This window comes from Lycium ferocissimum, chromosome 8 (genome assembly GCF_029784015.1).
Source record: "Lycium ferocissimum isolate CSIRO_LF1 chromosome 8, AGI_CSIRO_Lferr_CH_V1, whole genome shotgun sequence".
NCBI classification, from domain to species: domain Eukaryota; kingdom Viridiplantae; phylum Streptophyta; class Magnoliopsida; order Solanales; family Solanaceae; genus Lycium; species Lycium ferocissimum.
This window is the reverse complement of record NC_081349.1, coordinates 16,030,104-16,056,331: the sequence shown is the minus strand read 5'-3', so window position 1 is coordinate 16,056,331 and position 26,228 is coordinate 16,030,104. Positions and strand designations below refer to the sequence as shown.

General features: G+C 33.7%; 2 protein-coding genes and 1 long non-coding RNA gene across 3 annotated transcripts; 2 read left to right on the top strand and 1 right to left on the bottom strand.

Annotated features, from left to right (window-relative positions):
* The first annotated feature begins 650 nt into the window (after positions 1 to 650).
* LOC132067352 (uncharacterized) lies at positions 651 to 5,671 on the top strand. The gene is made up of 2 exons (XR_009417133.1): positions 651 to 1,336; positions 5,173 to 5,671. It is a non-coding gene; the product is annotated as an uncharacterized LOC132067352 (long non-coding RNA).
* Positions 5,672 to 9,978: 4,307 nt separating this feature from the next.
* On the top strand, positions 9,979 to 12,490 carry LOC132067350 (U-box domain-containing protein 18-like). Its single transcript, XM_059460554.1, has one exon. The coding sequence runs from the start codon at positions 10,173 to 10,175 to the stop codon at positions 12,231 to 12,233; it is 2,061 nt and encodes a 686-aa protein (XP_059316537.1). The 5' UTR covers positions 9,979 to 10,172; the 3' UTR covers positions 12,234 to 12,490.
* Positions 12,491 to 12,571: 81 nt separating this feature from the next.
* Positions 12,572 to 15,281, bottom strand: LOC132067351 (probable LRR receptor-like serine/threonine-protein kinase At1g07550). The gene is made up of 8 exons (XM_059460555.1): positions 14,537 to 15,281; positions 14,396 to 14,452; positions 14,194 to 14,304; positions 14,003 to 14,110; positions 13,633 to 13,851; positions 13,432 to 13,547; positions 13,085 to 13,345; positions 12,572 to 13,009 (listed from the first exon to the last, which is right to left on the bottom strand). Exons 1-8 carry the CDS (start codon positions 15,264 to 15,266, stop codon positions 12,800 to 12,802), a joined length of 1,812 nt encoding a protein of 603 aa, XP_059316538.1. The 5' UTR covers positions 15,267 to 15,281; the 3' UTR covers positions 12,572 to 12,799.
* Positions 15,282 to 26,228: the final 10,947 nt, after the last annotated feature.

Below are 26,228 nucleotides of genomic sequence, written 5' to 3'. Positions count from 1 at the left end.
CCCTCAACCTTTAATTCTGTGTGTTTGCATAATTGCTTAATTAATAAATTGTTTTAGTAATTAATTTAGTTAATTAGAGGGGTCATTTTGCAAATTGGTTTTGATTATTTAATTATTTTACGTAAATGACCACATTTGAATTAACCAATTCATGGTTTAAGGTGATTGGGGTTATTTTTGCAAATTTAACCTCCTAGTGGCTTTAATCAAAATGACCAAATCCATTAGCAATCAATTGAGGCCACTAGCACAAATTAGCTTTAATTGGTTAATTACTACTAAAATGAGGTTGTATTTGAAATAATCAATCGGATTAAGATTAGTTAAGGATATTTTTGCAATTAGCTAGATAAAAGGTTATAATTGCAACAATCAGTTAGTTTTTAAAGCCAATTGAGGCCATGTTTGCTAAAATGAATTTAACAGTCGTGTTTTTAAATTAGTTACGACCGAATTTGACCGTGATTTGATTAATTACAATCATAATTAGCTATTTAAAGTATTTGCCTACTTTATAAAAATACTCGTTTTTCCCCTACGCATAGGTGTACATTTGACATACACTTGTATGTGTATACAATATACAAAAGGCCCCTCTTCTTCTCATTTAACCAAACGGCTGAGCCCAGTCCAAAAGAGACCTTCCGGCCCAAAGCCTAAACATATAATACTCCCTCTCAAAATATCAGACCCCTAAGGGGGGTCATTACCCTCTCAAGCGGCTAGGGTTCTCATCTAACCCTAGCGCCGCCTCACCCTTCTCCCTTTCTCCTGCTGTCCCATCACCGGTTTTAAGGTGGCGCAGGCGTGTGAGGCGCGGTAATGGCTGGGAAGTCCTTTTTCACATCTTTCTTTGATTAAATCCTCCAAACACACCACTAAGGTACAATCCTTGTACATCTTGCTATTTTTTTTATTTATTTATAGCTATTAAGACGCGAAGCAAGCCGTTGATTGCTTTTCCTTTTTCGATCTGGACCGTTTAATGCTAGACCTGAGATAGAACTTGTAAAACATTGAAAGACCCATATCGTTTTTCTTCGTTCAGAGGATATTTTAGATGGTTCTGTAAATAGAACCTCATGTTTGACACAAAGGGGGGCGAAAAAAAAAGAAAGGCGGAAAACCGAATATAACAGCTTCATATTGAGTTTTACTCGGGAGAATAGCTTTTATCAGTATAATTTTAAGTTAAGAGGGTAAAAAAATCTTTTTTTTTAGTCAAAAGTCTGTACTCTTCTCTGTGTTTTATTTGTATTTGTGGCTCGAGTTTGGGATTTGGAAGCACAAAAGAGGGCTCCAAGTTCAAATCTTGATTCAGCTGCTCATACAAAAGGTAATTTTCTATCTTGTTGTTAATTTTTAAGTTTTAGTAATTTCTATGAGCTATTTTTGCTATTATATGGTTAGTTTTCAATTAATGTTGTTGTGCTGGTCATAGTTTCTTACTTCTTTAAGTGCCTGTTAATTTATATGACCCTTTCTGGTAAATGCTATGACAATTTATGATCAACATGTATTAACCTTGCTTAGCTTAGATCAGTTTTTCTTTACAGTTTGACTATATGGTATATAGTATTATTATAGATCTGTATTTGATGTTTGGGGCTGCATTGATTAGCTATATGTTCAACCTTAGAATGGTAGTCTTGTTCAGTGTTTTAAAAGGCGAGGGCTTAAGGCGAGGCGTTTTACGTCTGCCTCAGTGAGGCGTAAGCCCCGAGGCACGGGGCGTAAGCCCCATGGGGTTTTAATTTTTAGTATTTTATAAAATGATGTAATTATAATAAATACTTTTAAATAGGTGAAATAGCGTAAAAAATTGAAGAAAACTATAAATAAGTGATATATATATATATATATATATATATATATGCTCCACCAAAAAAAAAAAAAACTAATTAGAACAATCTATTTTACGTCTATATATATATATGCTCCACCCCCACAAAAAAACTAATTAGAACAATCTATTATACGCTACTTACAAGTACAAGTGACTGCTCGTTACTTTTTTGAGATAGTAGAAGGCAAGATAAATAATTGGAAAAGAACATATATTAGGCATTCTAGCAATAAAAAAAGGTTTTGACTTTTAAATTTAATGTTTCAGTTCCTTTTTAAAACATTTGAGTAATTACATGTTGACTTTTGAGAATTTGGGCATTATACTAAGGCCTTATTTAACAAATTTCGTTTTAGTTTGAAGAAGTTTTCGGGGCTTACACCCCAACACGCTCCAACAAAAAAAACTCGCCCTAAACGCCTGGGCGTTCGCCCCGAATTGCTGGGCGTACGCCTTTTGGGACTTTCGCCTCGACCCATCGCCCTGGGGCATTTTTGGTACGCCCCGCCCCAGGGCTCGCCCCGAAAATGCCTTTTAAAACACTGGTCTTGTTAATCCCTTTTGTGTGAATAATTCTGTTTAAATGATTAGTTTAGTTCATGAGAGTTCATTTTTACCCTGATGTAAGGGGATCATGTGCATTTCCATTCTATAATTGCCTAAGTATGAGCTACATGTTTAATGATGACTAATTCTATGCTAGTTCAGGCTTGTAATTGCATAAATATGCTATATATGCCCATTCTAGCCTAATCATGAAATCATGAATCAACTAGGTCATATTTCACTTAATCATACCTCTGAATGCTAACTATATGAAAACCTTGATCCACAATGTGCAACAGTGTTATTTGATCCAAATTAGTTTGCCTTAAGCCTGATCTTGTGATGCTGTGCTATGTAAGTTTGACACAATGCTGCATTTAACTACCTATAGTCCACACAATTATCCTTTAGGCCAGTGCTCAGCAATGTAGCATATTAATCCTGTCTACATGATCAGTTTTGTCTATGATTAGTCAAATCCATAAGGTTTAATCTTGCCTTTGTATGGTCAGTCCTGTGCTATTCCACCTGTGATTACCTAAGTATGGCTTACATGTTGATAAATGGTCAGTTATGTGTTGGTTTAGGTCTGCATTTATTTAATTGTGCTGCACATGCTCAGGCTTAACTAATCTATGTGTCCATGAGCTTTTACTTTGCTTGATCATACTTGAATGCCAACCATGTAATAGTCCAGGCTCATTGGACTCATGTGACACTATTGGTTGAGGTCTGATTATCATTAAAGTTCAGTATAGTCATGTATGGTTGTTTTAACGGCTTTTCCAATCCAAATTTTGTTTGGTATATGTGACTTTGTGTGAATATGTGTCCTGCCTTAAGTTTGGAGTCTCTTTATTCCTGTCTAATGTGAGTATATTTTCACCTAAATGTTGTTTTGGGGTTGAGAAATCTGGGGTTAGTGTCAGCTTTAATACAAGTTCACCACACACTTAGGCCAAATAATGGTTTGTTTGCAAGAACTTAGGATTAAGTAAAAGATAAAATATGATTTTGAAGTGTTAGTTGTCTTTACTATTTTTCCACTGGTTGATTAATGAGGAATGAAATTAGCAGTGTGCTGACATAAACTCTAAGTCACATAACTTAAGAAAGCCTTTTTAAAAGGGACCCTGGAGTGAGGATTGGGGAGAACCAATAAAACTTGGATGACAACACATTTTCCTCCAAATAAGAGGTGCCATGGCATTCTTTGTGGTCTATGGGACATGTGAGTTGCCTTGTACATTTGTCTGTTCCTTTCTGCCATCAATAAGCCAGAAAAAATAAGAGATTAAATGCCTGGAAATCCTAGGGAAAACCTTTTGAGTTCCTCATATTTCCACCTCTATCTCAGGACTCTACTTGTATTTGGGAATATAGTTGTTGTTTTCCTTTCTGTGTTTTATTACCCTGGTATCAAATCTTGATCTTGCCTTGCCCATGCCATGACCATGTATCTCAAAGTTGCTTTTGTTTGTCCCCTGCCTATGGCATGCTGTTTGAATTCATTTCCATGACTACATATTGGTTCTTGCTGTACTCATGCTATCTGAATATGGCATGCTATTGAATTCATTTCCATGGCTAGATATTGGTTCTTACTGAGTATGGCATGCAGTTCTGAGTTCATTTTCCTGACTATGTATGGGTTCTTCCTTCACTTATCTCATCTAAATGTAGCCTGCAGTTCTGCTGTTTTGATCCATTTCCATGACCATATATTGATTCCTTTTTTACTTATCCCACCTGTGTGTGGCATATAGTTCTGAATTCCTTTTCATGATTATGCATTGGTTTTGCTTTATTATCTCAACTAAATGATTGCACCCTGTTTGAATTTCCCTCATGACTATGTGCTGGTTTTGTTCCTGTCTGTCTCTTTACTAATATACTTCCTCTTATCTTGCCTATTCAAAACTATATATTATGGGTTTTATTTGGTTTACCTTCTCTACCTGCTACAACTTATGTTGTTTTATCCATGATCATGTATCTTGTATTCTTATTCTTGTCTGCTCTTCTGCATACTATAGCTTGCGTTTTGTTCATTTATGATCATATGCCCTGGTTTTTCCTTATCCCTGTTCACCCCATGTCTGTATACTACAACTAATTGGTTTCATACATGGTCATGTATCATGATCTTGCTTCTTGTCCACCCATGGCTGTGAGTTATGATCCTCCCTCTGTCGTTTCATGACCATTATGCAAATGCTCTTTGTCTACCTTGACTATATGACTTGTCCCTGCTTACTTCATATCCATGTACTGCGGTTGTTCTCTGTCTAGCTCGGGGTCATGTGTTTTAGCTCTTGCCTCTACTTACACTATACTTGTTACTTCTACTTGCTGATGGTCACATCTTTGTATGACATCTTATGTTAGTTTTTTTCTTTTCTTTTTGAGGTGTTATGTTATCCTCCCTTCTTCTTCTGGTTATATTGGTTTGGGAGCAAAAGTAGTACTTGGGGCCTGGTCTTAAGCCCCTCCCTAGTAACCAGCCATGTCGGGGGTTCACGAAACCCTTTAGAACTTGTGCAGCATCAGGAATACGGGGGATGACGACTTTTCCCCTATAGCTTCTTGAATTCTTACTAATAGAAGCTCAGAGGTGGAGAGAAATGTGATAATTACAAGACTTATAGATTTATTTGATATATATATATATATATATATATATATATATAGTTATGAATGTGGTAAGTTCAGTAAATATAAACTAACCGGCTTCCCTTTTTCTTTCCCCCCTCACCACATGACCACTCGGGTCAGGTCAGCCTGCGTGGCCCAATAAGGAAAATTCTTTCCTCGAAGATATTGAGTCCGCGAAGACGACGTAAATAGCTTGGCCCGCAGAAGGCCCAACCATGGGTGAAAATATATATATATATATATATATATATATATATTTGTATAGTTATGAATGTGATAAGTTCGGTAAATATAACTAACCGGTTTCCCTTTTTTTTTCCCCCCTCACCACATGACCACTCGGGTCAGGTCAGCCTGCCTGGCCCAATAAGAAAAATTCTTTCCTCGAAGATATTGAGTCCGCGAAGACGACGTAAATAGCGTGGCCCGCAGAAGGCCCAACCATGGGTGAAAATGGCTGGCTAGGGGCTTGGTACGCCCCTAGTCTTTATGTTATTTGCTTATTGTCTTTTTTCCATTTTTTGAGTCTTCATGTATTTGTAAACTTGTAAAAACTCATGTCATAGGACAACGGTACTTATGCCGTTTAGATTGACTCTAAGTCCCTAAAACCGATTTTCAAAATCCGGATTTAGCATAATAGCTTTTCAAGATTAAATGGGTAAACCGGTAAAATCACTTTGACACGAGTTAAAATAAAGGAATGAAAGGAATTTCGAGGTGAAAACACTACAACCTCTTTTGAAAGAAAAAACCAGATTAGTTTCAAAGCTAAAGGGTGCATTCTTTGCAAATTGGACTACATTTTTTTGGATCAAAACAAAGAATTGAGCCAAAGTGATTTGGGCCATGCCCCGTAATAAAGAAAGATTTTGGACCAAAGCCCGATATATGCTTTGGGCCTAAAACCCAACTGAACTTCCGAGAAAAAGAAAGAAAGCAAAACAGAATTTAAACACTGGGACAAGCCCAAAATTGGGATTTTTCTATATATAAGTGGTCATGTTTTTTTTTAACCCCGAATGCAAAGGGTAAAACCAGTTTCTTTTCATAACATATGTGCAAAAAATAAGATAGCAAAACTTTTATATTAGTCAAGGCCACGAGTCCGTTCGTAATTATAAAGGTACTAGGAAAGGCGTTCCAAACGTATTAAAATAGACTGACCCAAGTCAAATATGAGATTAAGCATGAATAAAAATTACGCCTACCTATCCAATAAACAACTCTTATATTTTACAAAACAATATATTATCCTTATATATAAAGAAAACTATTTGTATCCGGATATCATAAATCCGAACCTAGGTATCCTATATATATAAGGGATATATTCAATTCTTCTCAAAACCAAATGATATGCAGATGACAGATTTTGAATACGGGAATAGCTACTAAATAAACGGTTCATGCAAATACTCATACATTGGAATTCGAAGTTCAACTGTATAGTACAGATCCTTAATACTGTGATGCCTAACACCTTCCCCAGGGGATCATCAGAACCCTTACCTGGAAATCTGGATTACGAAGGATTTTTCATTGTATTTGAATAATCCCTTCACCCCTGATTTTCCTAATTTCATAAAAATTAGCTGGCTACTCTTTTCAAAAAACAAAGTCCGAAAGAGCACCAACGAGTTCGTAGTAGCTTTTATGCCTTAACCAGCGTAAAAAGCAAACTGTAACACCTACTACCAACCACCTCCGCCATCAGAACTAGCACCATCGCCAACTATCCCCAGCACCATTGTCAACCACCACACATCTTCAGCCATCGCACTAACAACGCAAACTACTAATATCAAACAACTCCACCATCACAATCACAGCCACCACCACCACTACCAATATCCACTATTACGCCAGTCACTATAACACCAACCATCTCCACTATCACAACTATCACCACCACCCTTACTAGCGACTAGCACCAACCCTTATCACTACAAACCATCTCCACTATCACTAGCGAACATAGATGTTTTATTTTTTATTAAATAATAATTTCATTTTATTAAATTTTTATTTTTTTAATATTTCATTACTTTTAGTTTGAATTGTTTATTTATTATGTATAATAATAAATAAATTATACACATTCAAATGTTGAAAACAAATAATCTTAATCATTCAGTGTTCAGATCTAGAGACAACATCTTAATCATTCAGATGTGCATTCAAATTCAGATCTCTTAATCTTAATACATACAAATGGACCTAAGACTTTGTTATAGATCTTAATCATTCAGATCTATTTAGATCCATTAAGTGATTGTAAAATTATAAAAACAAAAGCACTTAATGATTAGGATCTGAATAATTAAGATTCAGATCTATAAACAAACACTTAATATCTGAGATCTAAATAATTAAGATTAAGACATTCATTAAGTGCAAACAAATATGGCTTTACTTTTGTCCGGACACTTATTGACATTGTTATAATCATAATTAACATGAGTTAGCAAGTCTACAGCCAATAAGAATCAACCCTTTCACCAAAAAAAAAAAAAAAAATACTCCCTCTGTTCCATAATAAGTGGTGTTTTTAGCTTATGCACATCCATTAAGAAATTGCTCACTCCTAGAAAATTATGAGTGTTTTTACTAACATACCCCTAATTAATGCCTAAGAAAAGGAAAAACTACTTAATGATTCTTGATTATAAATAATGGTAAGTTTGGAAGAACAAGATCAATTTCTTCTTGAAATTCTAAAACACTACTTATTTTGAAACAAAATGAAAAGCCTAAAACACTATTTATTATGGAACGGAGAGAGTATAATTTTCATAGAGCTCCTCGAAAATGGAATATAAATTCCAACATATCACAAGATCATATATTCACATTAAACGAAGCCTCCAACTTCGATGCATTATACAATTTTCATAGTACATCTATAAATTTTAATAATATGTACATCGAGTGATTTAATGCTGAAATTTTGCCGGTGCCTCTTATCTGTCCTAGTAATTGCTGACTTGTTTTTATTCCCATTCCATTATTAAATTTCATAACATGCATAATGCCAACTCATATAATACGTACTATTCCAGAATCTGAAGAAATAAAACTGTTCTAAGACCAAATTTTAAGTCATTGACCCTTCAAAGCACTCAAGAGTATAGCCTAATAATTAATGAAATTGAATAAAAAATATAAAAAATACTAAGTAGGTGATTTTTCTAATCGCTGAAATTTTGGTAGTCAGAGTAACTCAATTACATGTGCTAGTGATAGGTGATAAATACCTATAAAATAATTAAGGTACGTATGTATAAATTGATTGTTATTACGGCATTACATATAAAAGGAAAACGATCTAGATTAGCCTTTATACTTTACAGAAAGGTCTAACTTTACCTTCCGTTAGAAGTTTGGCTCATCCATGTTCTCATGGTTACAATTTTGGCTCGAAATTACCCTTAGTTACCAACGGCGGGGTAATGATTGAACCAAACTTTTAACCGCAAGGAAAAATTCGGACCTTTTCCTTATTATATACTTTTTTCGTTTCAATTTATGTGGCTTATTTCCAAATTCAAACTAACTAATGCTCTGTGTGAATTCAGACATAGAATCGTCATTATTTTTTAAATAAAATTTACATATATAGAAACTACATAAAAATACTATAAAGTCACAACACTTAACAATTCAAAATATTTAGAAAATATTTGAAAAAATGATGGTCAAAGAAAATATCTTTTGGCTCTTCAAATAGTAATTAAGACACATAAATTGTAACGGAGGGCGGGGGGATATTTATTAGTCTTTAAATTATCATATAAACTTGCCACGTGGCTACAATGTCGCTACAACCCGAAGAAATTCAGCTAAAATGCGTCTTGGCTAAAGAAAAGAGAAAAAAAAAATCTCCTTTTCTGGTTCTTTGTCAGCTCCATTTTGGCGAATTCGTTTTGAAGTTTTGGAGTTATTTTAAAGATGAAGACTGATGATGTTCTTCTGAAGAAACTATCATGCATGGATGAGTGGTAATGAAAGTTGTGATTTGTGGTGATGAATGGTGAATGGAGGAGCGGATTTCATATATATATATGAGATTAATAGAGAAGATCAGGGCGCAATTGCTAACGACTAATTAAAAGTGATGGAAATGTAGTAGACATGAGTTGTGAGGGCAAATTGGTTGAGGGATGGTAGAATCGGTACCGTGGTTGATGTTGGAATGGTCGGTGGTAGCATGGTTAAAGTAAAAGAAAGAATGTGCAGTGAAAATAAGTGGATTCTTTGTATAGTCTATTTCGTCGAAGGGCAAAGTTAATAGCTTTCACATATACCATATATAGAAGCCAATATGGACTTTTTCCCTACATAATATTGGTATGTTAGTAACTAAGGGCCATTTCAAGCCAAAATTATAATGACAAGGAGACGGATGAGCCAAACTTCTTACGGAGTGCAAAATTAGACCTTTTTGCAAAATATAAAGGCGAATTTGGACCTTTATTATTTATAACATAGAATCATAATATATTAATTGGACAATAATCAATCTCCTCGCAACCTTTGATTTACACCAAATAAACCTCTCATCAAGTCACTTGCCTTCTTTCTTCCTTTTCAAGGCTACTTGACTTCAAACATAAACTATAGCAAAAATTTGCTTAACTACACATTAATTAGCATGTCAATAATGTCTTTTCTTTCAACATGATAATAATGTCACTACTACGTTAATAATTCTAAAGCGTCGGCAACGTCCCTTCACGTACCCTTCTTCCTCCACGAGGTTCCCCATACTACGTGCTGTACTTTTATTATTTTATGGAAGTCTCCATGAACCATCCTTTATAAATATCCTAGTCAACTCTCCATCTCAAGTAAATTGTCGAAATCTAAACCATTCGATCTCCAAACACCCCTTGATCCTGTAACACGTGTCCTTCCATAAATTTTTTCAACTAACAACCTATATATATAGAGCCAACTACTTTAACAATCTCATACACAAACCTACTAAAAGTTTGTTCACATAAATCCATATACACACTTTTCCCTTTTGTTCATATATACTTTATCTTGTATAGTTCCTTAGATTTGATCTTTCTTTTTGTTTTCTTGATCTCCTTTCTTGATCTTTTTTTCATTTTCCTCAATGATCAACAAGTCTAACGAATTCACTCGCCGGATTTTGAATTTTCCGGCTATTCGTCCTAGTGAAACTGTATCTTTTTCTAGCCTTGTTACATCTTTGATCCAACTAGGCCAAACAATATGTGAATACAAGTCAAAAACTTTCTTTACCAATAAGAAGAATGCTCGAAATTCGATTCGTTTGATTGAGGATATTCTCATTGTTCTTAAAGAAATCCCAAATGGGGTTTCAAGATTTGCATATTCTAGCATTTTGAGCTTATCAGAGATCCATTTTATCTTCCAAAAGTTTCAGTTCTTGTTGGAAGATTGTAGCAGAGAAGACTCTAGAATATGGATGTTAGCCAAATCCGAGGATGTTTCTTGCCAGTTTCAAATGCTGGCAAGAGCTGTTGCTGTGGCACTTGATGTTCTTCCTTTAGATGAAATGGATGTTTCTGTTGAAGTTAAAGAAGTGGTGGAGTTTGTGAGAAATCAAGCTTTTAAGTTGAAGTTTGATGTGGAAATGGATGATAGGAGAATGGAGGGGAATGTTTTGAAGATTTTGGATCAACTTGGAGATGGAATTATTCCAGAATCAAGTGATCTAAAAAGGGTTCTTGATTATTTAGGGATTAAACATTGGGGTGAGGGCAATAGAGAAGTTAAGTTCTTGGATAATGAGATTTTGTTAGAGGGAAATACAAAGGAGAAAAGAGATATGGGGATTCTTAGTAGCTTAATGGGGTTCATGATTTACTGCAGGGGAACTCTGTTTGAAGTTTTGGATAATGCAGCCACTAGACAAATCAATGGAGGGAGTACAAATGGAGATCAAGTCATCAGGTTCTTGAATCTTGATGATTTTAGGTGTCCAATTACTCTTGAAATCATGAGTGATCCAGTGACAATAGCCTCAGGTCACACGTATGATCGGTCTTCGATCCTCAGATGGTTTAGAGCTGGAAATTCCACTTGTCCAAAGACAGGTGAGAGGTTAACGAGCATTGATTTGGTTCCTAATTTGGCTTTGAAGGTGTTGATCAAACAGTATCGTTCCGCGAATGGCGTTCTGTTTGTGGAAACTGCGAGGCGAAATCGCGATGCTTTTGAATCTGCTGCTACAAGTAGTGTGGCTAATGAGCAGGCTATGAAGTTGCTTGCAAGTTTTCTAGTAGGCAGGCTAGTTGCTGGAACATTTGAAAAGCAAAATAAGGCTGCTTTCGAGATTCGTTTGCTCACCAAAACAAGCATTTTTAACAGGTCTTGTTTGGTGGAAGCTGGTGCAATACCACCTCTTCTGAATCTTATTACTTCAAGGGATTCCTCTTGTCAAGAAAATGCAATGGCTGCTTTACTGAACCTCTCAAAGAACACTAAGAGCAAAAGCATAATCGTTGGAAATGGTGGTTTGTTCTTGATACTTGATGTGTTGAAGGAAGGGCTAAAGATGGAAGCTAGACAGCATGCTGCTGGTACATTATTCTACCTTACATCAGTAGAAGAGTACCGTAAAATGATCGGAGAAAATCCGCAGTTTATTCCATCACTTTTGGAGCTGCTAAGAAATGGCACTGACCGTGGAAAAAAGAATGCCTTGGTCACCATTTTTGGCCTCCTAATGCGACCCGAAAACCACTGGAGAGTAATTGCTGCTGGATTAGTCCCCTTGGTGGTTAATCTGTTGAAATCTTTCGAAAGGGAAGATCTCATTACAGATTCTTTAGCAGTTTTATCGACTCTTTCTGAAAGGCTTGATGGAGCAATGGCTGTTCTTTATGCTGGAGCTTTGCCTATTATTGTCAATGTTCTAAATTCTTGCAATTCAAGGGCAGCAAAGGAGCACTGTGTCTCATTGTTGCTGGCTTTGTGTATCAATGGTGGGGCAGATGCAGTTCCTGTTTTAGTAAAGAACTCATCTGTGATGGGACCTTTATATTCCCTACTCACTGAAGGTAACTCAAAAGCAAGCAAGAAAGCTAGTACACTCATCAGATTATTGCATGAGTACAATGAGAAGACCTACTCTTCTGGATTGATCACTCCAGTTTTTATAGAGGATCAATTCATTAATGTGTGGTAATTATTTTTTTATAAGCATCCATCATGTATATATATACACCATGGTGTAGGATGCTTTATTTTCCTTGAATGGTGATTTGGCTCAAGTTTTTAAGAGCTAGTCACTACACTGCTGCAGCTTCTGTTTTTTGAATGAAGCTTTTGTATACTTGTATCTCTATAGTTTCTGATGTTAATGTGAATTGTTGTTATGTAAACATCAATCCTTGTACTCTTCAAGTGAATAAGAAATCTTGTACTCTTGGACTACTTGTTTTATCTGATTCAGTTGGTACAATCAGTATACTTGTTTTATCTTTGATTGTTCAGCTACATTCCCCCGGTTGGCACCTAATTGAGATCAAACTGTGTATAAAAGGAAACTTAAGTAATTGTATACAATCTTGGACGGAGGCGGATGGGTCCAACGAAAATCATTGCTTTCTGCTTGATCCATAAGTACATATGTGGGGGGGGGGGGGGGGGGGGAATTATACTTGTGTATTAAACTCTTTTTGAACCCACTGACTATAAATTCTGGATTCGCCTCTGATCTCGGGTAGGAAAAAAACAGAAGTGGACTGTACATTAAGGATGGACAGACTCAACTCTTGTTGATATATCAAGAGCCTCTTCGAGCTTAACAACCACCTGTTCCATAGATGGTCTTTGCTGCTTAAGCCCAATGCTAGTCAAAGCTAGCTTAAGTACAAGTTCAAAAGCCTCCATTGAGAATTTCCCCTCCATTTTGGAATCAGCAAATTCTTTGATGTTCCCACCTTTAGTCAAGTTTTTCGCCTATGATTCGAAAAAGGGGCGTTAAAAAAAAGAACTTGAAAAGAATGCAAGAGAAAATGGAGTTAGTACGTATACCATTTTACTTAGAGGCATTGGATTGTTCAAATCCAAGTTGATAACCCTTTGTCCAGATAAAAGCTGTAGTAGCACTATCCCAAAGCTATAGACATCACCATAAGAATTAACGTGCCGGTTCTTTTGGTACTCAGGATCAACATAACCAAAGGTTCCTCTCACTTCGGAGCTAGCATATGAGTGGCCAATGTTAATAATTTTGGACAAACCAAAGTCTGAGAGTTTGGCTTCAAAGCTCGCAGATAGAAGAATGTTTGCTGGCTGCAAATTTCACCAAAAAAGAGAAACATAAACTGAGAACTTTTAGAAAATGAAGAGCAGATAATGGATGTAAAATAAGATTTAACCTTGATATCCCGGTGAACAATTGATCCTTGAGGATACGAGTGGAGAAAGAGGAGACCGTGGGCACAATCAAGTGCAATTTCTAGTCTTCGTCTCCACGAGAGATATTTACTTTTACCTGCTCATCCGGGGTATAGAAATCAGGACAGTATACAATCTAGGTCAACAAAAAGATCAGAAATTTCCAAAGACAAAAAACATACCAAATAGCCATTCGGAAAGATTTCCATTGTGGCATAGCTCATAAACTAGAAAACACTCGTTTGGTCCATCATAGTGGCCTAGCAAGGATACAAGGTTCGGATGTTTGATATGCGAGAGACTTGTAACTTCTCTAACAAATGTTTCCATCTGTTCATCCTTAATTATGTGCTTAATTGCCACATGTTGTCTGTCTGCCAGAATGCCTTTGTATACTTTTCCTGTAAAACATGATCATTTCAATATCCAACTTTCAAAAGGAACCAATCCATAAAGAGGAGAATTGGAAATTCTAATTTAAATTGAGGATCTTTTATACTTAAAACAATAAGGAGACTAGGCCAACTAGTACATCATTCGATTTCGTCTTACCAGCTATGCCTTGACCTATGAAGTTAGACATGTTAAGATTGTCAGTCGCGGAGTAAATTTCTTTAAGGGATAGTCCACGATAACTTGATTCTCCGGATTCATCTGATACTGTCAACAAGAATCAGAATTACTATGAGCTAAAACATTCAGAACAATAATCTAGTCAATGATTGTTGATGTAGAGGGCTTACTATATCTTCCACTTGATGGTTTAACTTCAGTCTTCCTTTTCAGTAAGATCAACAACGCAACGATTATTATTACCACAAGCCCCACTATACCACCAATTAGAATCCAAAGATCTGCATATTTAACCAATGCTTAGCCAAAATAACACTCTTTTTGTCCTGAAACCCAGTGGTAATTTTTATGAATATAAATTTCAAGATTTACCAGTTTTAAACTTAGTTCTACGTCTAGTTTCATTTCCACTCTCATCTGCAAAAGATGCTGCACAGTACAATGATCAATCAAGAATCAAGATCACAGTTAAATATAAAGCTTAAATATGTTTATAACAAGAAGTAGACTTACCTAAAGGGAGAGAATTATCTCCTAGGCAATGAAAGATTTTGTCAATCCAACCCTCATCAGAAACTCTTTGGCTTGTTAACAAAATCAGCACACTAAATCTACAAATGTCATCTTCAAGTTTCATTGAATCATATTTCGACGTGGAAGCTATTTCTCTCCATGTCCTCAAACACTGATTGCATCCTCCTTCTGGATCCATTAGCTTACAGTCATCTCTTAGACTTTTCAATTTGCTTCCTAACTCGTTCACAACATCGACATCTGAATAATCAGAGCAGCCTCCTGCACCACTTGTCAACTTTTCAATGCCACAGCTAAAATTATCAGTACTATTGTTATTCATCAAAGTTAAGCAGTCCATCTGTTGTGTGGAATTGAGAAAGATAAGTCTCGTTTGGTTGGTCCAAAGCGACAATGCGCGTAAATATCTGTTGAAAGGTAATCCACAACAAGGTTGAGTTAAAAAACCATCCCAATTGCTGTCTAAAGTTGTACAGGTCTCCCCCGGTGATGATGATGAGGAAATGTTAATATCCAGGACACACTTGTTGGTGGTGGTTTGAGAAAAAACTAAGTCCCAAGATATGGAGAAAACCATGATGAACATGATTAATATGAGTGGTGCTTTGAAGCAATTCATTTTCTGAAATGCTAATGGGTACTCTACCTTAAGGGTGGAACCATAAAACCATAAACACAACCAAATAGAGGCTATGTCTATTTTCTTCATAAGAGAAAAGAATAAGTCAAGTAGATGAAGAAGTAATAAAGAGAAGGCATTTGGCTAAAGAGGGTATTTTTCTTGTTTCCCGTTGTAGAGGGTATTTTTCTCTAAACACATGATAAAATATTCCTATTAGACGCTTGCTGTTCAAATTTTGGAAAAAAATTTGTGCGTGTTCTCAGGCGATTATTACGTAGATAAGTTAACCACATAAAATATGCTTGCACCATCCTGTATACATCTACCTCAATTGGAATAGGTCTGAGATCTTACGGCTTATTGACCCTAATGTATATAACTAAAAGTGGTTAACTTATCTACGTAATGAGTTCTTGAGAACATGCACATAAACTTTTCCAAAATTGAAATTGTCTAATAGAAATATTTTATCATATGTTCAGGCGCTCAATCCGAATAAACTATAGCTCGAGTGTCTAAATGAATTCTTGACAAGTTTAAAGGGTTGTCAGGTGTATTCCGCCTTATTTAATCCATGATATGACATAAGACAACAACTTTATTTCTGCGCAAAGTTCATTTAAAATCTAAGATAATCTACTGATTTAACATTTGTAGATTCGTAACTTAAGTAAGATGACATAAAAGACAAATGCCGGACATGTCAAAATTAGAAAAATATTGAAATTTGATGTCACCTTGTGTTGTAGTGTTTGGTTGACGAAGGACTCGATCTTACACAAATAGAAAATACCAATTTATTTAATCAACGACTCAACTAATTAACCATTTGTGATAAAGTTAGAATCAATGCAATCATTAGTTTGCATTTAAAGGAATAAAAGCAATAAAATAAAATTCAAAATGAAAATAATCGACCTTCTTTTCTTTGTCCTTGTGTTGCCAAAGGGAAATAAAAATTATAAACCCCAAGAAAATAAAATAAAAACGGGAGTCAACCCTCTTGGTAAATACGGGTATACGGCAGAAACAAGTAACGCCAACTAGTACATCGTTCGTTTTATGTTTGCATTCCTATTTTAAAGTGAAAAATACATTAAACCACCCTAAAATAATCTATTCAGTTACTTTCATATTCAAATTATTGAACTATAATTTTCTTAATTAAAATCTCTCTAGAGGGTCAAGTGACATGGAAATCCCACATGGCTGCTGTTTTTTCGATAATTTTTGGCTCTCAAGTGTATAATTAAGAGAGTGAGCCACTTTTCGTGCCACTTGATTATAATTCACGATATTGAGAACACCTAAAACAAGTAGTATAGTTTAGAGGGGTTTAAATGTATTTTGCCTATTTTAAATATGTGGAAATAGGATGTAGTAATTAGCGTAACATACTAGTGGTAATTAAGTAGCCGAGCTAGAAATTTATATACGGGAATTAAAAAATAATAGATTGTCATACCTGAGATTTAAACATGAGACTTAGAGTAATTTGTCAACTCTTTTCACTAGACTTTTTTCTACATATCGAGAGAATTCAACAGTTTATATATAATCAATTTTTTTTATTTGCACAGAATAATATTTTTAGTGAAGAGAATTCAATTGGATTAAATTTCCTCCATTTAATTAGCTCCGGTATTGGTACATATAGTATATTGGAGGATCAGAGTGTCATGGGACATTCTTTGGGAGAAATAAAGAAGCTTAAGGAGTAATCCGTGCTACTTGGTATAATATTTTCTGGATTTAAAAAAAAAAAAAAAAAAAATTCGTTTGTGTAATTTACGATGAAACGAATGTTTAATACATGAACCTGTATTTGTCTTGCATATAGCAACTTTCTGCAGAATAATTCATCATCTACATTGCTCTATTCCGGCATTAACACTGGAATATTATAATATCTTCCATTATTTTTATCTCTTAGTTTGGGGCCTAAATAGAAAATAGTGAATCGTGGTCCTTCAAATGGGCTGGTCTTGCCCACCAAATGGGTTGGTCTTTAAATTTGAGCCTTTTGATAATCGAACTTATGCCCAGCGGGGTAAAGTTCTTTAAGAGCAAATGTCATGCGGGACATAACTCGTGGAATGCCGAAATATAAAGTTATAGCCCACAAAAAAACTGTTTGTTACGAGGGCGAAAAATTAAAGACCAAGCACAAAATAGGTACATAAGTGCCAATGACCCCCTGATAGTAAAGAGGTGGCCTTTTACCTAATTTATTTGAGAATTTTACATTTTAGAAGCTCTAATTATTATTTTATCCGGTCACTTTCAAATAATTACTTTACATACTCAGAGGTGGATGCACAATATTTGTGCCGATTTCATCTGAGCTCAGTACTTTCGACGAGGAATATAAATTCATGTGTAAAAATTCATGAAATTGCAATAAATAGTAGATATAAACCATAACTCAAAAAATACAATGGGTTCTGTGCTAAAAACCATATTAATATTGAATGCATAAAGCTTAAATCATGAATCCGCCGCGGTATAGAGCAAGATTTTTTTAATTTTATTTTGTAGCAAATTAAGGGAATATGTCATGTGTCTCTTGATTTTAATCTTCCATTTTGATAAAAGAAAACTTAAGAATTTGATGAAAACAAAGAACAAAGAAAATGGTGGTATACATGACATACACGTGATACACATATGACTATATGATATACAAGTGAAATATTGCGTATGTTATATGTATATCACTGCATGTATATGTATGTTGTTCCTTTTATAGATTGTTTTTTTTTTTTTCCCCACATAGACAGTTTGTTGAACTAGCTAGTATTCTTAGCACATCAGTTAATTTTACTTCTTCTAATATGCGTGCAGATTATCTCTTCCTGAGCAAAAAGCAGTCTTAATTGTTATTACTATTGGTGCCATATTTCTATCTGAATTTTATCTTCAAAGTCTTTTAGTGCCCGGCCATGGACAATTTTCACTTTTTTCCAAAATTCTATTCGAGAAAACTGTTTGGACATAGAAATGTTACAATTTTCCGGAATTTAACTTGAAGTTGTTTTCATAGTTTTCACTCCATATCTCTCATAAAAATTCAAAAAATAACTCCACTTTGTATATATCCAAACACAACTCCAATTTCTAAGTACCATTTTCAACTTGAAACCAAATACTCCTTCCGTCCTAATTTGTTTGAAGGTTGACTTAATTTTAAACATAGATTCTTCGAGTATTTTATAATAAAATTTACATATTTGAAAACTACATAAAAAGTATTATAAGTTTGCATAATTAATAATTCACAATATATAAAAAGAGTTGGAGAAAATTGTAGTCAAAGAAAAAGCTGTTTAACTCCCCAAAAGTACTACTCTTTGCAAATTTCACAATTTTTGTATCCAAACGCCACTTAGAAAGCGTTCTGTGCGGCTCAATGGCCTATGTTTATCTTCAATATTTTTCTTGTTTCTTCTTTATCCGTCAAGTTAAGTGGCTTAGCTAATGATGAAGCATGAGAAAGATCTCTGTGGGAACTGAATTGACATATCTCATTATATTGTGAGTGGAGAGCTCTTAGGAAGACAAACTATGAAAAGACAATCATCACCGTTCGTAGTAAATGACAATTACAACTATATACTAGGTACAATTAGAAGGTGTGAAGAATTTGGCAGATAATACTTGAGACTATAGTGGACGGATGTCGAATGGCGAGTCTAGAAATTTCGCTAATTAAGAGCGGCGTTGAAGATTAAATAAATAAAGAGAGAGTAATGTTTTATTTATTTTTACAGTATATTTTTTTTTATAATAGGTATTCAACAGACAACTCTTCGATTTATGTGGCTTCGCCATTAGGAGAAGGGAATGAAGTTCAAGGTACGAGGGTTCATTGAATTCCTTCGTCAAAAAATTATATGGTACAATTATGATTACATAAAATTTTGGTTGTATACACGATTTTACTATATACTATGGTTTAATATGACTGTATTAAGATTTTTGAGTGTCAACGGGTTGGACTGAATTCGGGCATGTCAAAATGGGATGAGTTAATAAAATAGGTTACTTGGGCTGAAACGGATTGGATTGAAATGGGCTAAAAGCGAGTCATAAACCAACCCGCCCAATTTTTATTAAGTTTTAAATTCTTTGTTTGTTTTCTTATATAATTTGTTTCAGTGCCTAATAAAACTTTTTTCCTTATATTGTGACTATATATAACATATCAAACCAAAAAATATCTTTTTAAAAATATTTAGACAAAGTTTCTCATGGCTCAATATAGACTCCATATCAGCCCAGTTTTTAAATGAACTGAATTATGTGGGTCAAAATAGACTGAACCAATAACTAAAATAAAGGGGTCATTAACCCGCCCAAACCTAAACATGTTGGGGTCATGATTTTATGAGTTAATTTTGTCACCCCTATATTATATATATGTCGTTGAATTCTATTGATATGGAAGAAACTTTTAGTATAATGGTAAAAGGGGTTCAAAATTATTTTAGGTCACAAGTTCATTCTTCAGATCTCAACTATGATATTCTTTCTAAAAAAAAAAATCCCTAAATAAATTTTCGGTTCCGTTATGTAAATATGGCATGGGATCCATCGAGTCACGACATGTGCTCTTCTAGCACGACATAAATATTTACTTGGCTTGTTTTATACGGCAGTGCTCTTCCATTGAAAAATATTTTTCAAGATATTTAGTGCAACCAAACAAGAAAAAATAGGAAAACATTTTCCACCATACCAAACACACCCTAAATTACTCTTATTTAATAAAAGTAGATTGATTGTTTCCTCTTAACATTGTACATTCTTCATTAATATTAAAAGTGTAAGTAAAAGTAATAATTAAATTTAGTCTTAAATTCAAATAATAATTCTTCTGAGATACTCCTTAAATACCAATTTATATGGCGCTTTTCTTTTCTTCGATCTAAAAAAGATTGACACATTTTTATTCGCAACAATTTAACTTTAATCTTTACGTTTTACGCTTAACAAGATGATTTATAACCACACAAATATCTTTGGCTTGTTTTAGACTATAAGATTCAAAAGTCTTCCTTTATTCCATAAATATCATATCCAGTCAAATTATATCACATAAATTAAAACTGAAAAAATAATTTTTTAAATTAAAGCGACAATTAAAACGAGACACATGCAAATTTTCAGATATTACTATGTGGTAGGACAAACCCGTAGCGCACGGCGAGCGTGGGAAAGAAGTGCGGCATTATAGTTCGAAAGAGTCACGAGGAAAGAGAGTAGACCGCAAAGCAGTCTTCCTACGTGCTGTGGGACCCACACTTTACCCATTGTTGTTGTCACTCTCACGCCTCTCCCCTTCATTTTTTAGCCTAAATCCATCACCTAACCATTTGGACCCCCCCTTTCTCTCATTTTACCATTTTAACACTTTGCGTTTTTCAATTTTTTTAGGGGAGCAAATACTAGGTAAATATTGAATTTATTATTTGTATCGGGTGTTTATATCAAACTGCGTCAATTTATCATAGTTAGGTGTTTAATGAGGTGCTAATTTATATTAGTTAACCATGATTAAATTTTAAAAAGTAAATATTAACAAACATATGACGTGCATCTATTGATTTGGTATAAAATTTTAGCAATTTGGTAACTATTAATTATTTGTCATTTTACTATTTATTATATCGGCGGAAGAGGAGCGGATACTAGGTACATATTAGTTATTCGTAACGGGTATTTATACTAAATCACATAAATTTATCATGGTTAAGTGAGATAATAAGCTACTAGCTATTTATATTAATTAATCATGATTAAATAAGAGAAAGTAATTATACAAATACATGACATGCATCTATTGATTTGGTGTAAAATCCCAGCAATTTTGACCCTCTTTCTGTCATGCATTTATTGGTTTAATGAATTTGAACTCTCAAACTCAATAACCAAGTGTGTCAGCCCTCAACTCCTTAGTTTCATTTATGCTCTTATGGTATACTTTTCTTTTCTTTCACTGGTTAGGGGTGTTCATAATTCAATTGAGTCATTTTTTCTAAATTGGAACTAAATCAATTTAGTCGATTTTTTGGCTATTAAAATCAAAACCAAGATTTTTCGAGATCGATTTTTGTAATAATGGTAACATTTTTTCTTTATCATATTATAACATATGACCTAGAGTATCACTTAAGAGAAAGAAAAAAATAACTAGAAAGGTATTGAGATTACATGGTATTATGCCATTTTTGTCTAGAGAGATTAGGATAACCTAATCTTTTTATAGTATCAAAAAATTTCATTTATCTACCCTAGGTATCTTGAATGCATGTGATTTATTGTTCAAAGTGTGCATGTGTCAGTAAACTAATGCACTTAACAATTCATTCCGATTAGATTAACAAGTTTACAAGTTTTTATCTTATTTAACTTACAACAAATTCGCTCTTTTTAAAAAAAGAAAACATGTCTCTTTTCATTCTTAAACATATTAGCTTCTGCTACTTGTTTTTATGTGAGTCGCAAAATTTTATCATGATTTATATCTACTTCCATCTCTTACTATAACTTAATAGAATTTTGTGATTTGATTGCAATATTTTTCTAAATTTATATAACCTTTTGGATAACCATAAAACTTACTAACTAAATTTATGCTTTAAATTAATTCACCACATAGATTAATCCGGGTCGATGAAAAAGTAAATATTATTTAAAAACGTGTGATGATTTAGCTTTTTCATGTTTAAAAAATAATAAATGAAAACATTATGAAATAGTTCATATTCACTACTTATGTCATTATGAAATAGTTGAATATTTGAGTTGTAACACCTCGTGCTTTCGGGTTAAGATTTGACTCGTAATATGTGGTATAATTGAACCAAGATAGGAGGTATAGTAAGAGTTTTGAAACTCATAAAAGGTATAAGAAGAGTTCTTAAGCAAATTAATGATGGAAGCTACACTGCGGACCATGTTTTCAAGTGAGTTTTCACAAGGCCTCACTTCAAGCGAGCATAAACCCCTTATTATTTGGGAATTTGGGAAAACCTCCTGATGAAAATTGTAGCTCTTTGAAATACCTTTCTATTCATATAAGGCTCAGGTCAAACGAATCTCTGTACAAAGAGTTATGATCGTTTTACTGAATGTCGTTATTTTTAAATAAATGGAGTAATATGCAACCGCAAATATGGCATGCGGGCCACATCTTGGGCTGTAAGTGAAACTTCAGAGAGCCACATTTCGTCTTAGTTTCAGGCATCAAAATACGGCCCAACATACAGACCGCATGTGGCAACATGCGACCGCATGTTGGCCATAAGTGGCCGTATTTGGCCGCCGACAATAGTTTTATAAGTTTGATTTTTTTGAATTTTTTACTTCATTCTTCACTTTTTGAAGCCCTAGCTCGACCATTTTCTCTAATGTTCATTCTTCTACAGCAAGGTAAGTCCCTCCTAAGTATTTCTAACAATTTCTAATCAATATACATGAATTCAACGTGAAATCATATGCTACCAACCTAAGGTTTTCAAGAAAACCTTCTCAAAGGTTCAAGTGGAGGTTTTGGGGTTTCTTCGAGTTTTGGAGCGATTAAGGTATGTAAGGCTAACTCTCTACGTGCGGGAACATTATTATTCTTCCTCGTGCCACGTTCTTTCATGATTACTACGAATTCACATCAGAGTTATGCCCTAGTTTTACGAAAAGATTTAGAGCTTCTAGAATTTAACGATATAGCTTTGTAGTTCATTCACGCATGTCATTTCGAGCGTCGTGAACTCAATAAATTAGTCTATGTATGCTCATGTTTGATATTTCATGAGTCTCAGTTATAAACCATGAAATGTCTATGAACAGCTAATACTCTAAATTTCATGTCTAATGATAGAAATGCTCAGAATCCATGTTAGAAATGCAGTATGATTCCCATGTTTAGAATATGAACTATGAAATGACGGACACATGTATTTGGGCCCGAGGCCACAAATTATACATGCTTATACTTGGGTCCGAGGCTACGATTTTACATATATATGTATAATTGGGTCAAAGGCCACAATTAATGAACTTAGATAAATAGGTGACTTCCCCAATATTCAGCAAGTGGTGATTGTGATTATGATCCCTATGTTCAGTTTCAGTAATCCTTATATTTCAGTTTTAGTTCAGCTTTTAGTATTCAGATATATCTTGTGTTTCTGATTTGGGCACCCTTTTCTCCGAGCACCTCACATCTATTCATTCTTTCAAATAGTTTAAATACGAGTGCTATTCCACAGTACTTATGTCCCTTTTGCCGTAGGCGCTGCATTTCACGATATAGGTACTGATTTACAGGACGACAGGACTGCTCGCTAGGATTTCTCTCGTATAAGCTATTGGTGAGCCCCACTTCATCCAGATGTTATCTTTATTTCATGTTCATGTTCATGTCATGTTAGGCAGTAGAGGTATACCAGGAGCCTTGTCCAGGTAAATAGTTTAGTACTCGGACACATGTTCAGAGGTTTCATAGACTGATTTAGTATGTCATGTTGGGTATTCAGTCATGTTTAGCCATGTCTGTTACGTGGTCATGCTTTCAGACTATTTCCGCATTTATACTTTCAGACAATATTTCCGGTATATGATTATTATTATTATGTTCAAGTGATATTCATATTCTTAATATTTAAAGCATGTTTTAAATCATATTCCGCATATAGTACATGTTTCGTGTTGAGCCAGTGCTTGGCTCGGTCACTTGCAGTCAGGCATCGAGTATCATGTTACGTCTACGCCTAGGTTCGGAGCATCATGAGCCACACGACTAACAATGCAAACATATAGCACTTTTAACTTATATACAGTGTTATGTAGTCAACTTTGTAAATTGATTAGCAATCACCATTAATATATACTCCTATGTTTTTCTCTTATTTCTTGCACATAACATTTTCTAAGTTAACAATAAAAACTTTAGTTGAACAAACAAAAAGTTAGCAACAAAATAATTTTATAATATTGAATTGAGAACTTTTACTTGAATTTTTCCTGATTTAATATAAAACTAAACTAAAAACACAAAAATGTAAGTAATGTTCATGTTTCTTTTTTCATATTTATAGCGTCATTTAAGCAATTTATGTTTTTTATAGTATTATAATGCACATCGTTTGACTTGAAATTAAATATTTGTCTGTTTATGATTAACTACAAAGTAAATGAAGTCTACCCAATTCCCTAACTGTATTCACCAAATCTAGATAAATATCTTTTCATGTATGAGTATTATACTCGTAGTTTCTTGTCATGGTTCATCTATCTAACAAAAGTTATTTATTTTCTGTTCCATTTTTATGTGTTTTATAGTATTATAATGCACATCGTTTGACTTGAAATTAAATATTTGTCTCTTTATGATTAACTACAAAGTAAATGAAGTCTACCCAATTCCCTAACTGTATTCACTAAATCTAGATAAATATCTTTTCATGTATGAGTATTATACTTGTAGTTTCTTGTCATTGTTCATCTATCTTACAAAAGTTATTTATTTTCTGTTCCATTTTAATCCTCGTTTTAGCTTAATTCCCCCCCCCCCCCCCCCAAAAAAAAAAAATTGTTAATTTAGGAATTTGCGGTTAGAGTTTACTATTATCTTCAATTATACCCTTAATATTAAAGAAGAATGCACGATACCTTAGAGAAAATAAAATAATCAATCTACTTTTATTAAGTCAGATTAACTTAGTAACTATACATTATATTTATTATTTTCTTAACGGGTGTGAAATGTGCTAAAGTATCTGTTAAAATGGGATGATAGAAATATTTATTATGTCATAAGCTTTTGCAGACTAGTCATTCACATTAAATTTATAGTCTTACAAGAATCACAAATCAAAAAAAGGAAAAAACTCTTCATTACATTTAGATTACATAATCCTATTATTCATAACAAATGCCCAAATTCATAAAAGGTAAAAAGTTGATGAGATAGTAAAACAATTTTCTAGAATTCAAAAAAAAAAAAAAAAACACATATTTGACTATACTTTTCAAATAGTAAACTATTAGGCAAAAGTCAAAAATCCAACTGCCAACTACTCAAAACATCATCAAATTTATTACAAATATCCTTTTTTAACTTCAATTTTAAATATCTTATTTTTATATTTTTAATTAAATATTACCTAAACGCCATTTTTAAGTGCCACAATTACTATGTTATGAACGAGTTAAGCTCCATATACATCAATATATAGCTTTTCTGCCCTATTGAGATAATTTATTGATTTATTTTTTATTTAATTTATATGTACTAATATAATATATCTTTATACTATCAGACGAACTTTAATTAATCATAAGTTATCGTAATTAAATTTACCGTAAACTATTACTCTCCTATTAATGAAAACTACCTTATTTTGATGATATAAAAATAAGATGTAACTTAAATTTCTCATGTTATAGACATTTAATGATTACTCTTCTATTAATGAAAATTACCCTATTTTAATGGTATAAAAATAGACATAAATTAAACTCTTCATGTTATCGACATATAACGATTACTCTTCTATTAATGAAAATTACCTTATATTGATGATGTAAGAATAAGATAGACGTAAATTAAACTCCTCATGTTATAGACACTTGCACTTATATATATATATACCGACCTTTTAGTAATTTAATAGTATATGTGTTTTTTTCGGATGTCCCCGAAGGGATTGATAGTATGCCTTTTATTTTACTACAACAAAAAATTACGTATTTACTTTTAGGTAAATACACAAAAGGGTAATTTCGTCATTGCATTCAAAGTCCAAACCAAAGTACTACACCATACTTGTAGTCTCTTGTCATTGTGTATTTATCTCACGATTTTTATTTATTTATTACGTTGTAAGTTTTTATAATACATTATTGTTATTTACTTTAAATTTGTAATCTTACAAGAATCACAAACCCAAAAAAGGGAAAACTCTTTATTACTAGTAGATAGCATAATCCTATAATTCATAACAAATGTCCAAATTCAAAAAAGGTTAAAAATTGAAAATAAATTTT

Excerpts from the sequence above, each read along its gene's own strand:
- LOC132067350 (XM_059460554.1), top strand. The coding sequence starts at position 10,173 with ATGATCAACAAGTCTAACGAATTCACTCGCCGGATTTTGAATTTTCCG.
- LOC132067351 (XM_059460555.1), bottom strand. The coding sequence starts at position 15,266 with ATGAAGAAAATAGACATAGCCTCTATTTGGTTGTGTTTATGGTTTTAT. Across the intron at positions 14,453-14,536 it reads AGATAATTCTCTCCCTTTAG|CATCTTTTGCAGATGAGAGT; the intron begins GTAAGTCTACTT and ends TGTACTGTGCAG. Across the intron at positions 13,548-13,632 it reads TCTTTCCGAATGGCTATTTG|GTAAAAGTAAATATCTCTCG; the intron begins GTATGTTTTTTG and ends CCGGATGAGCAG.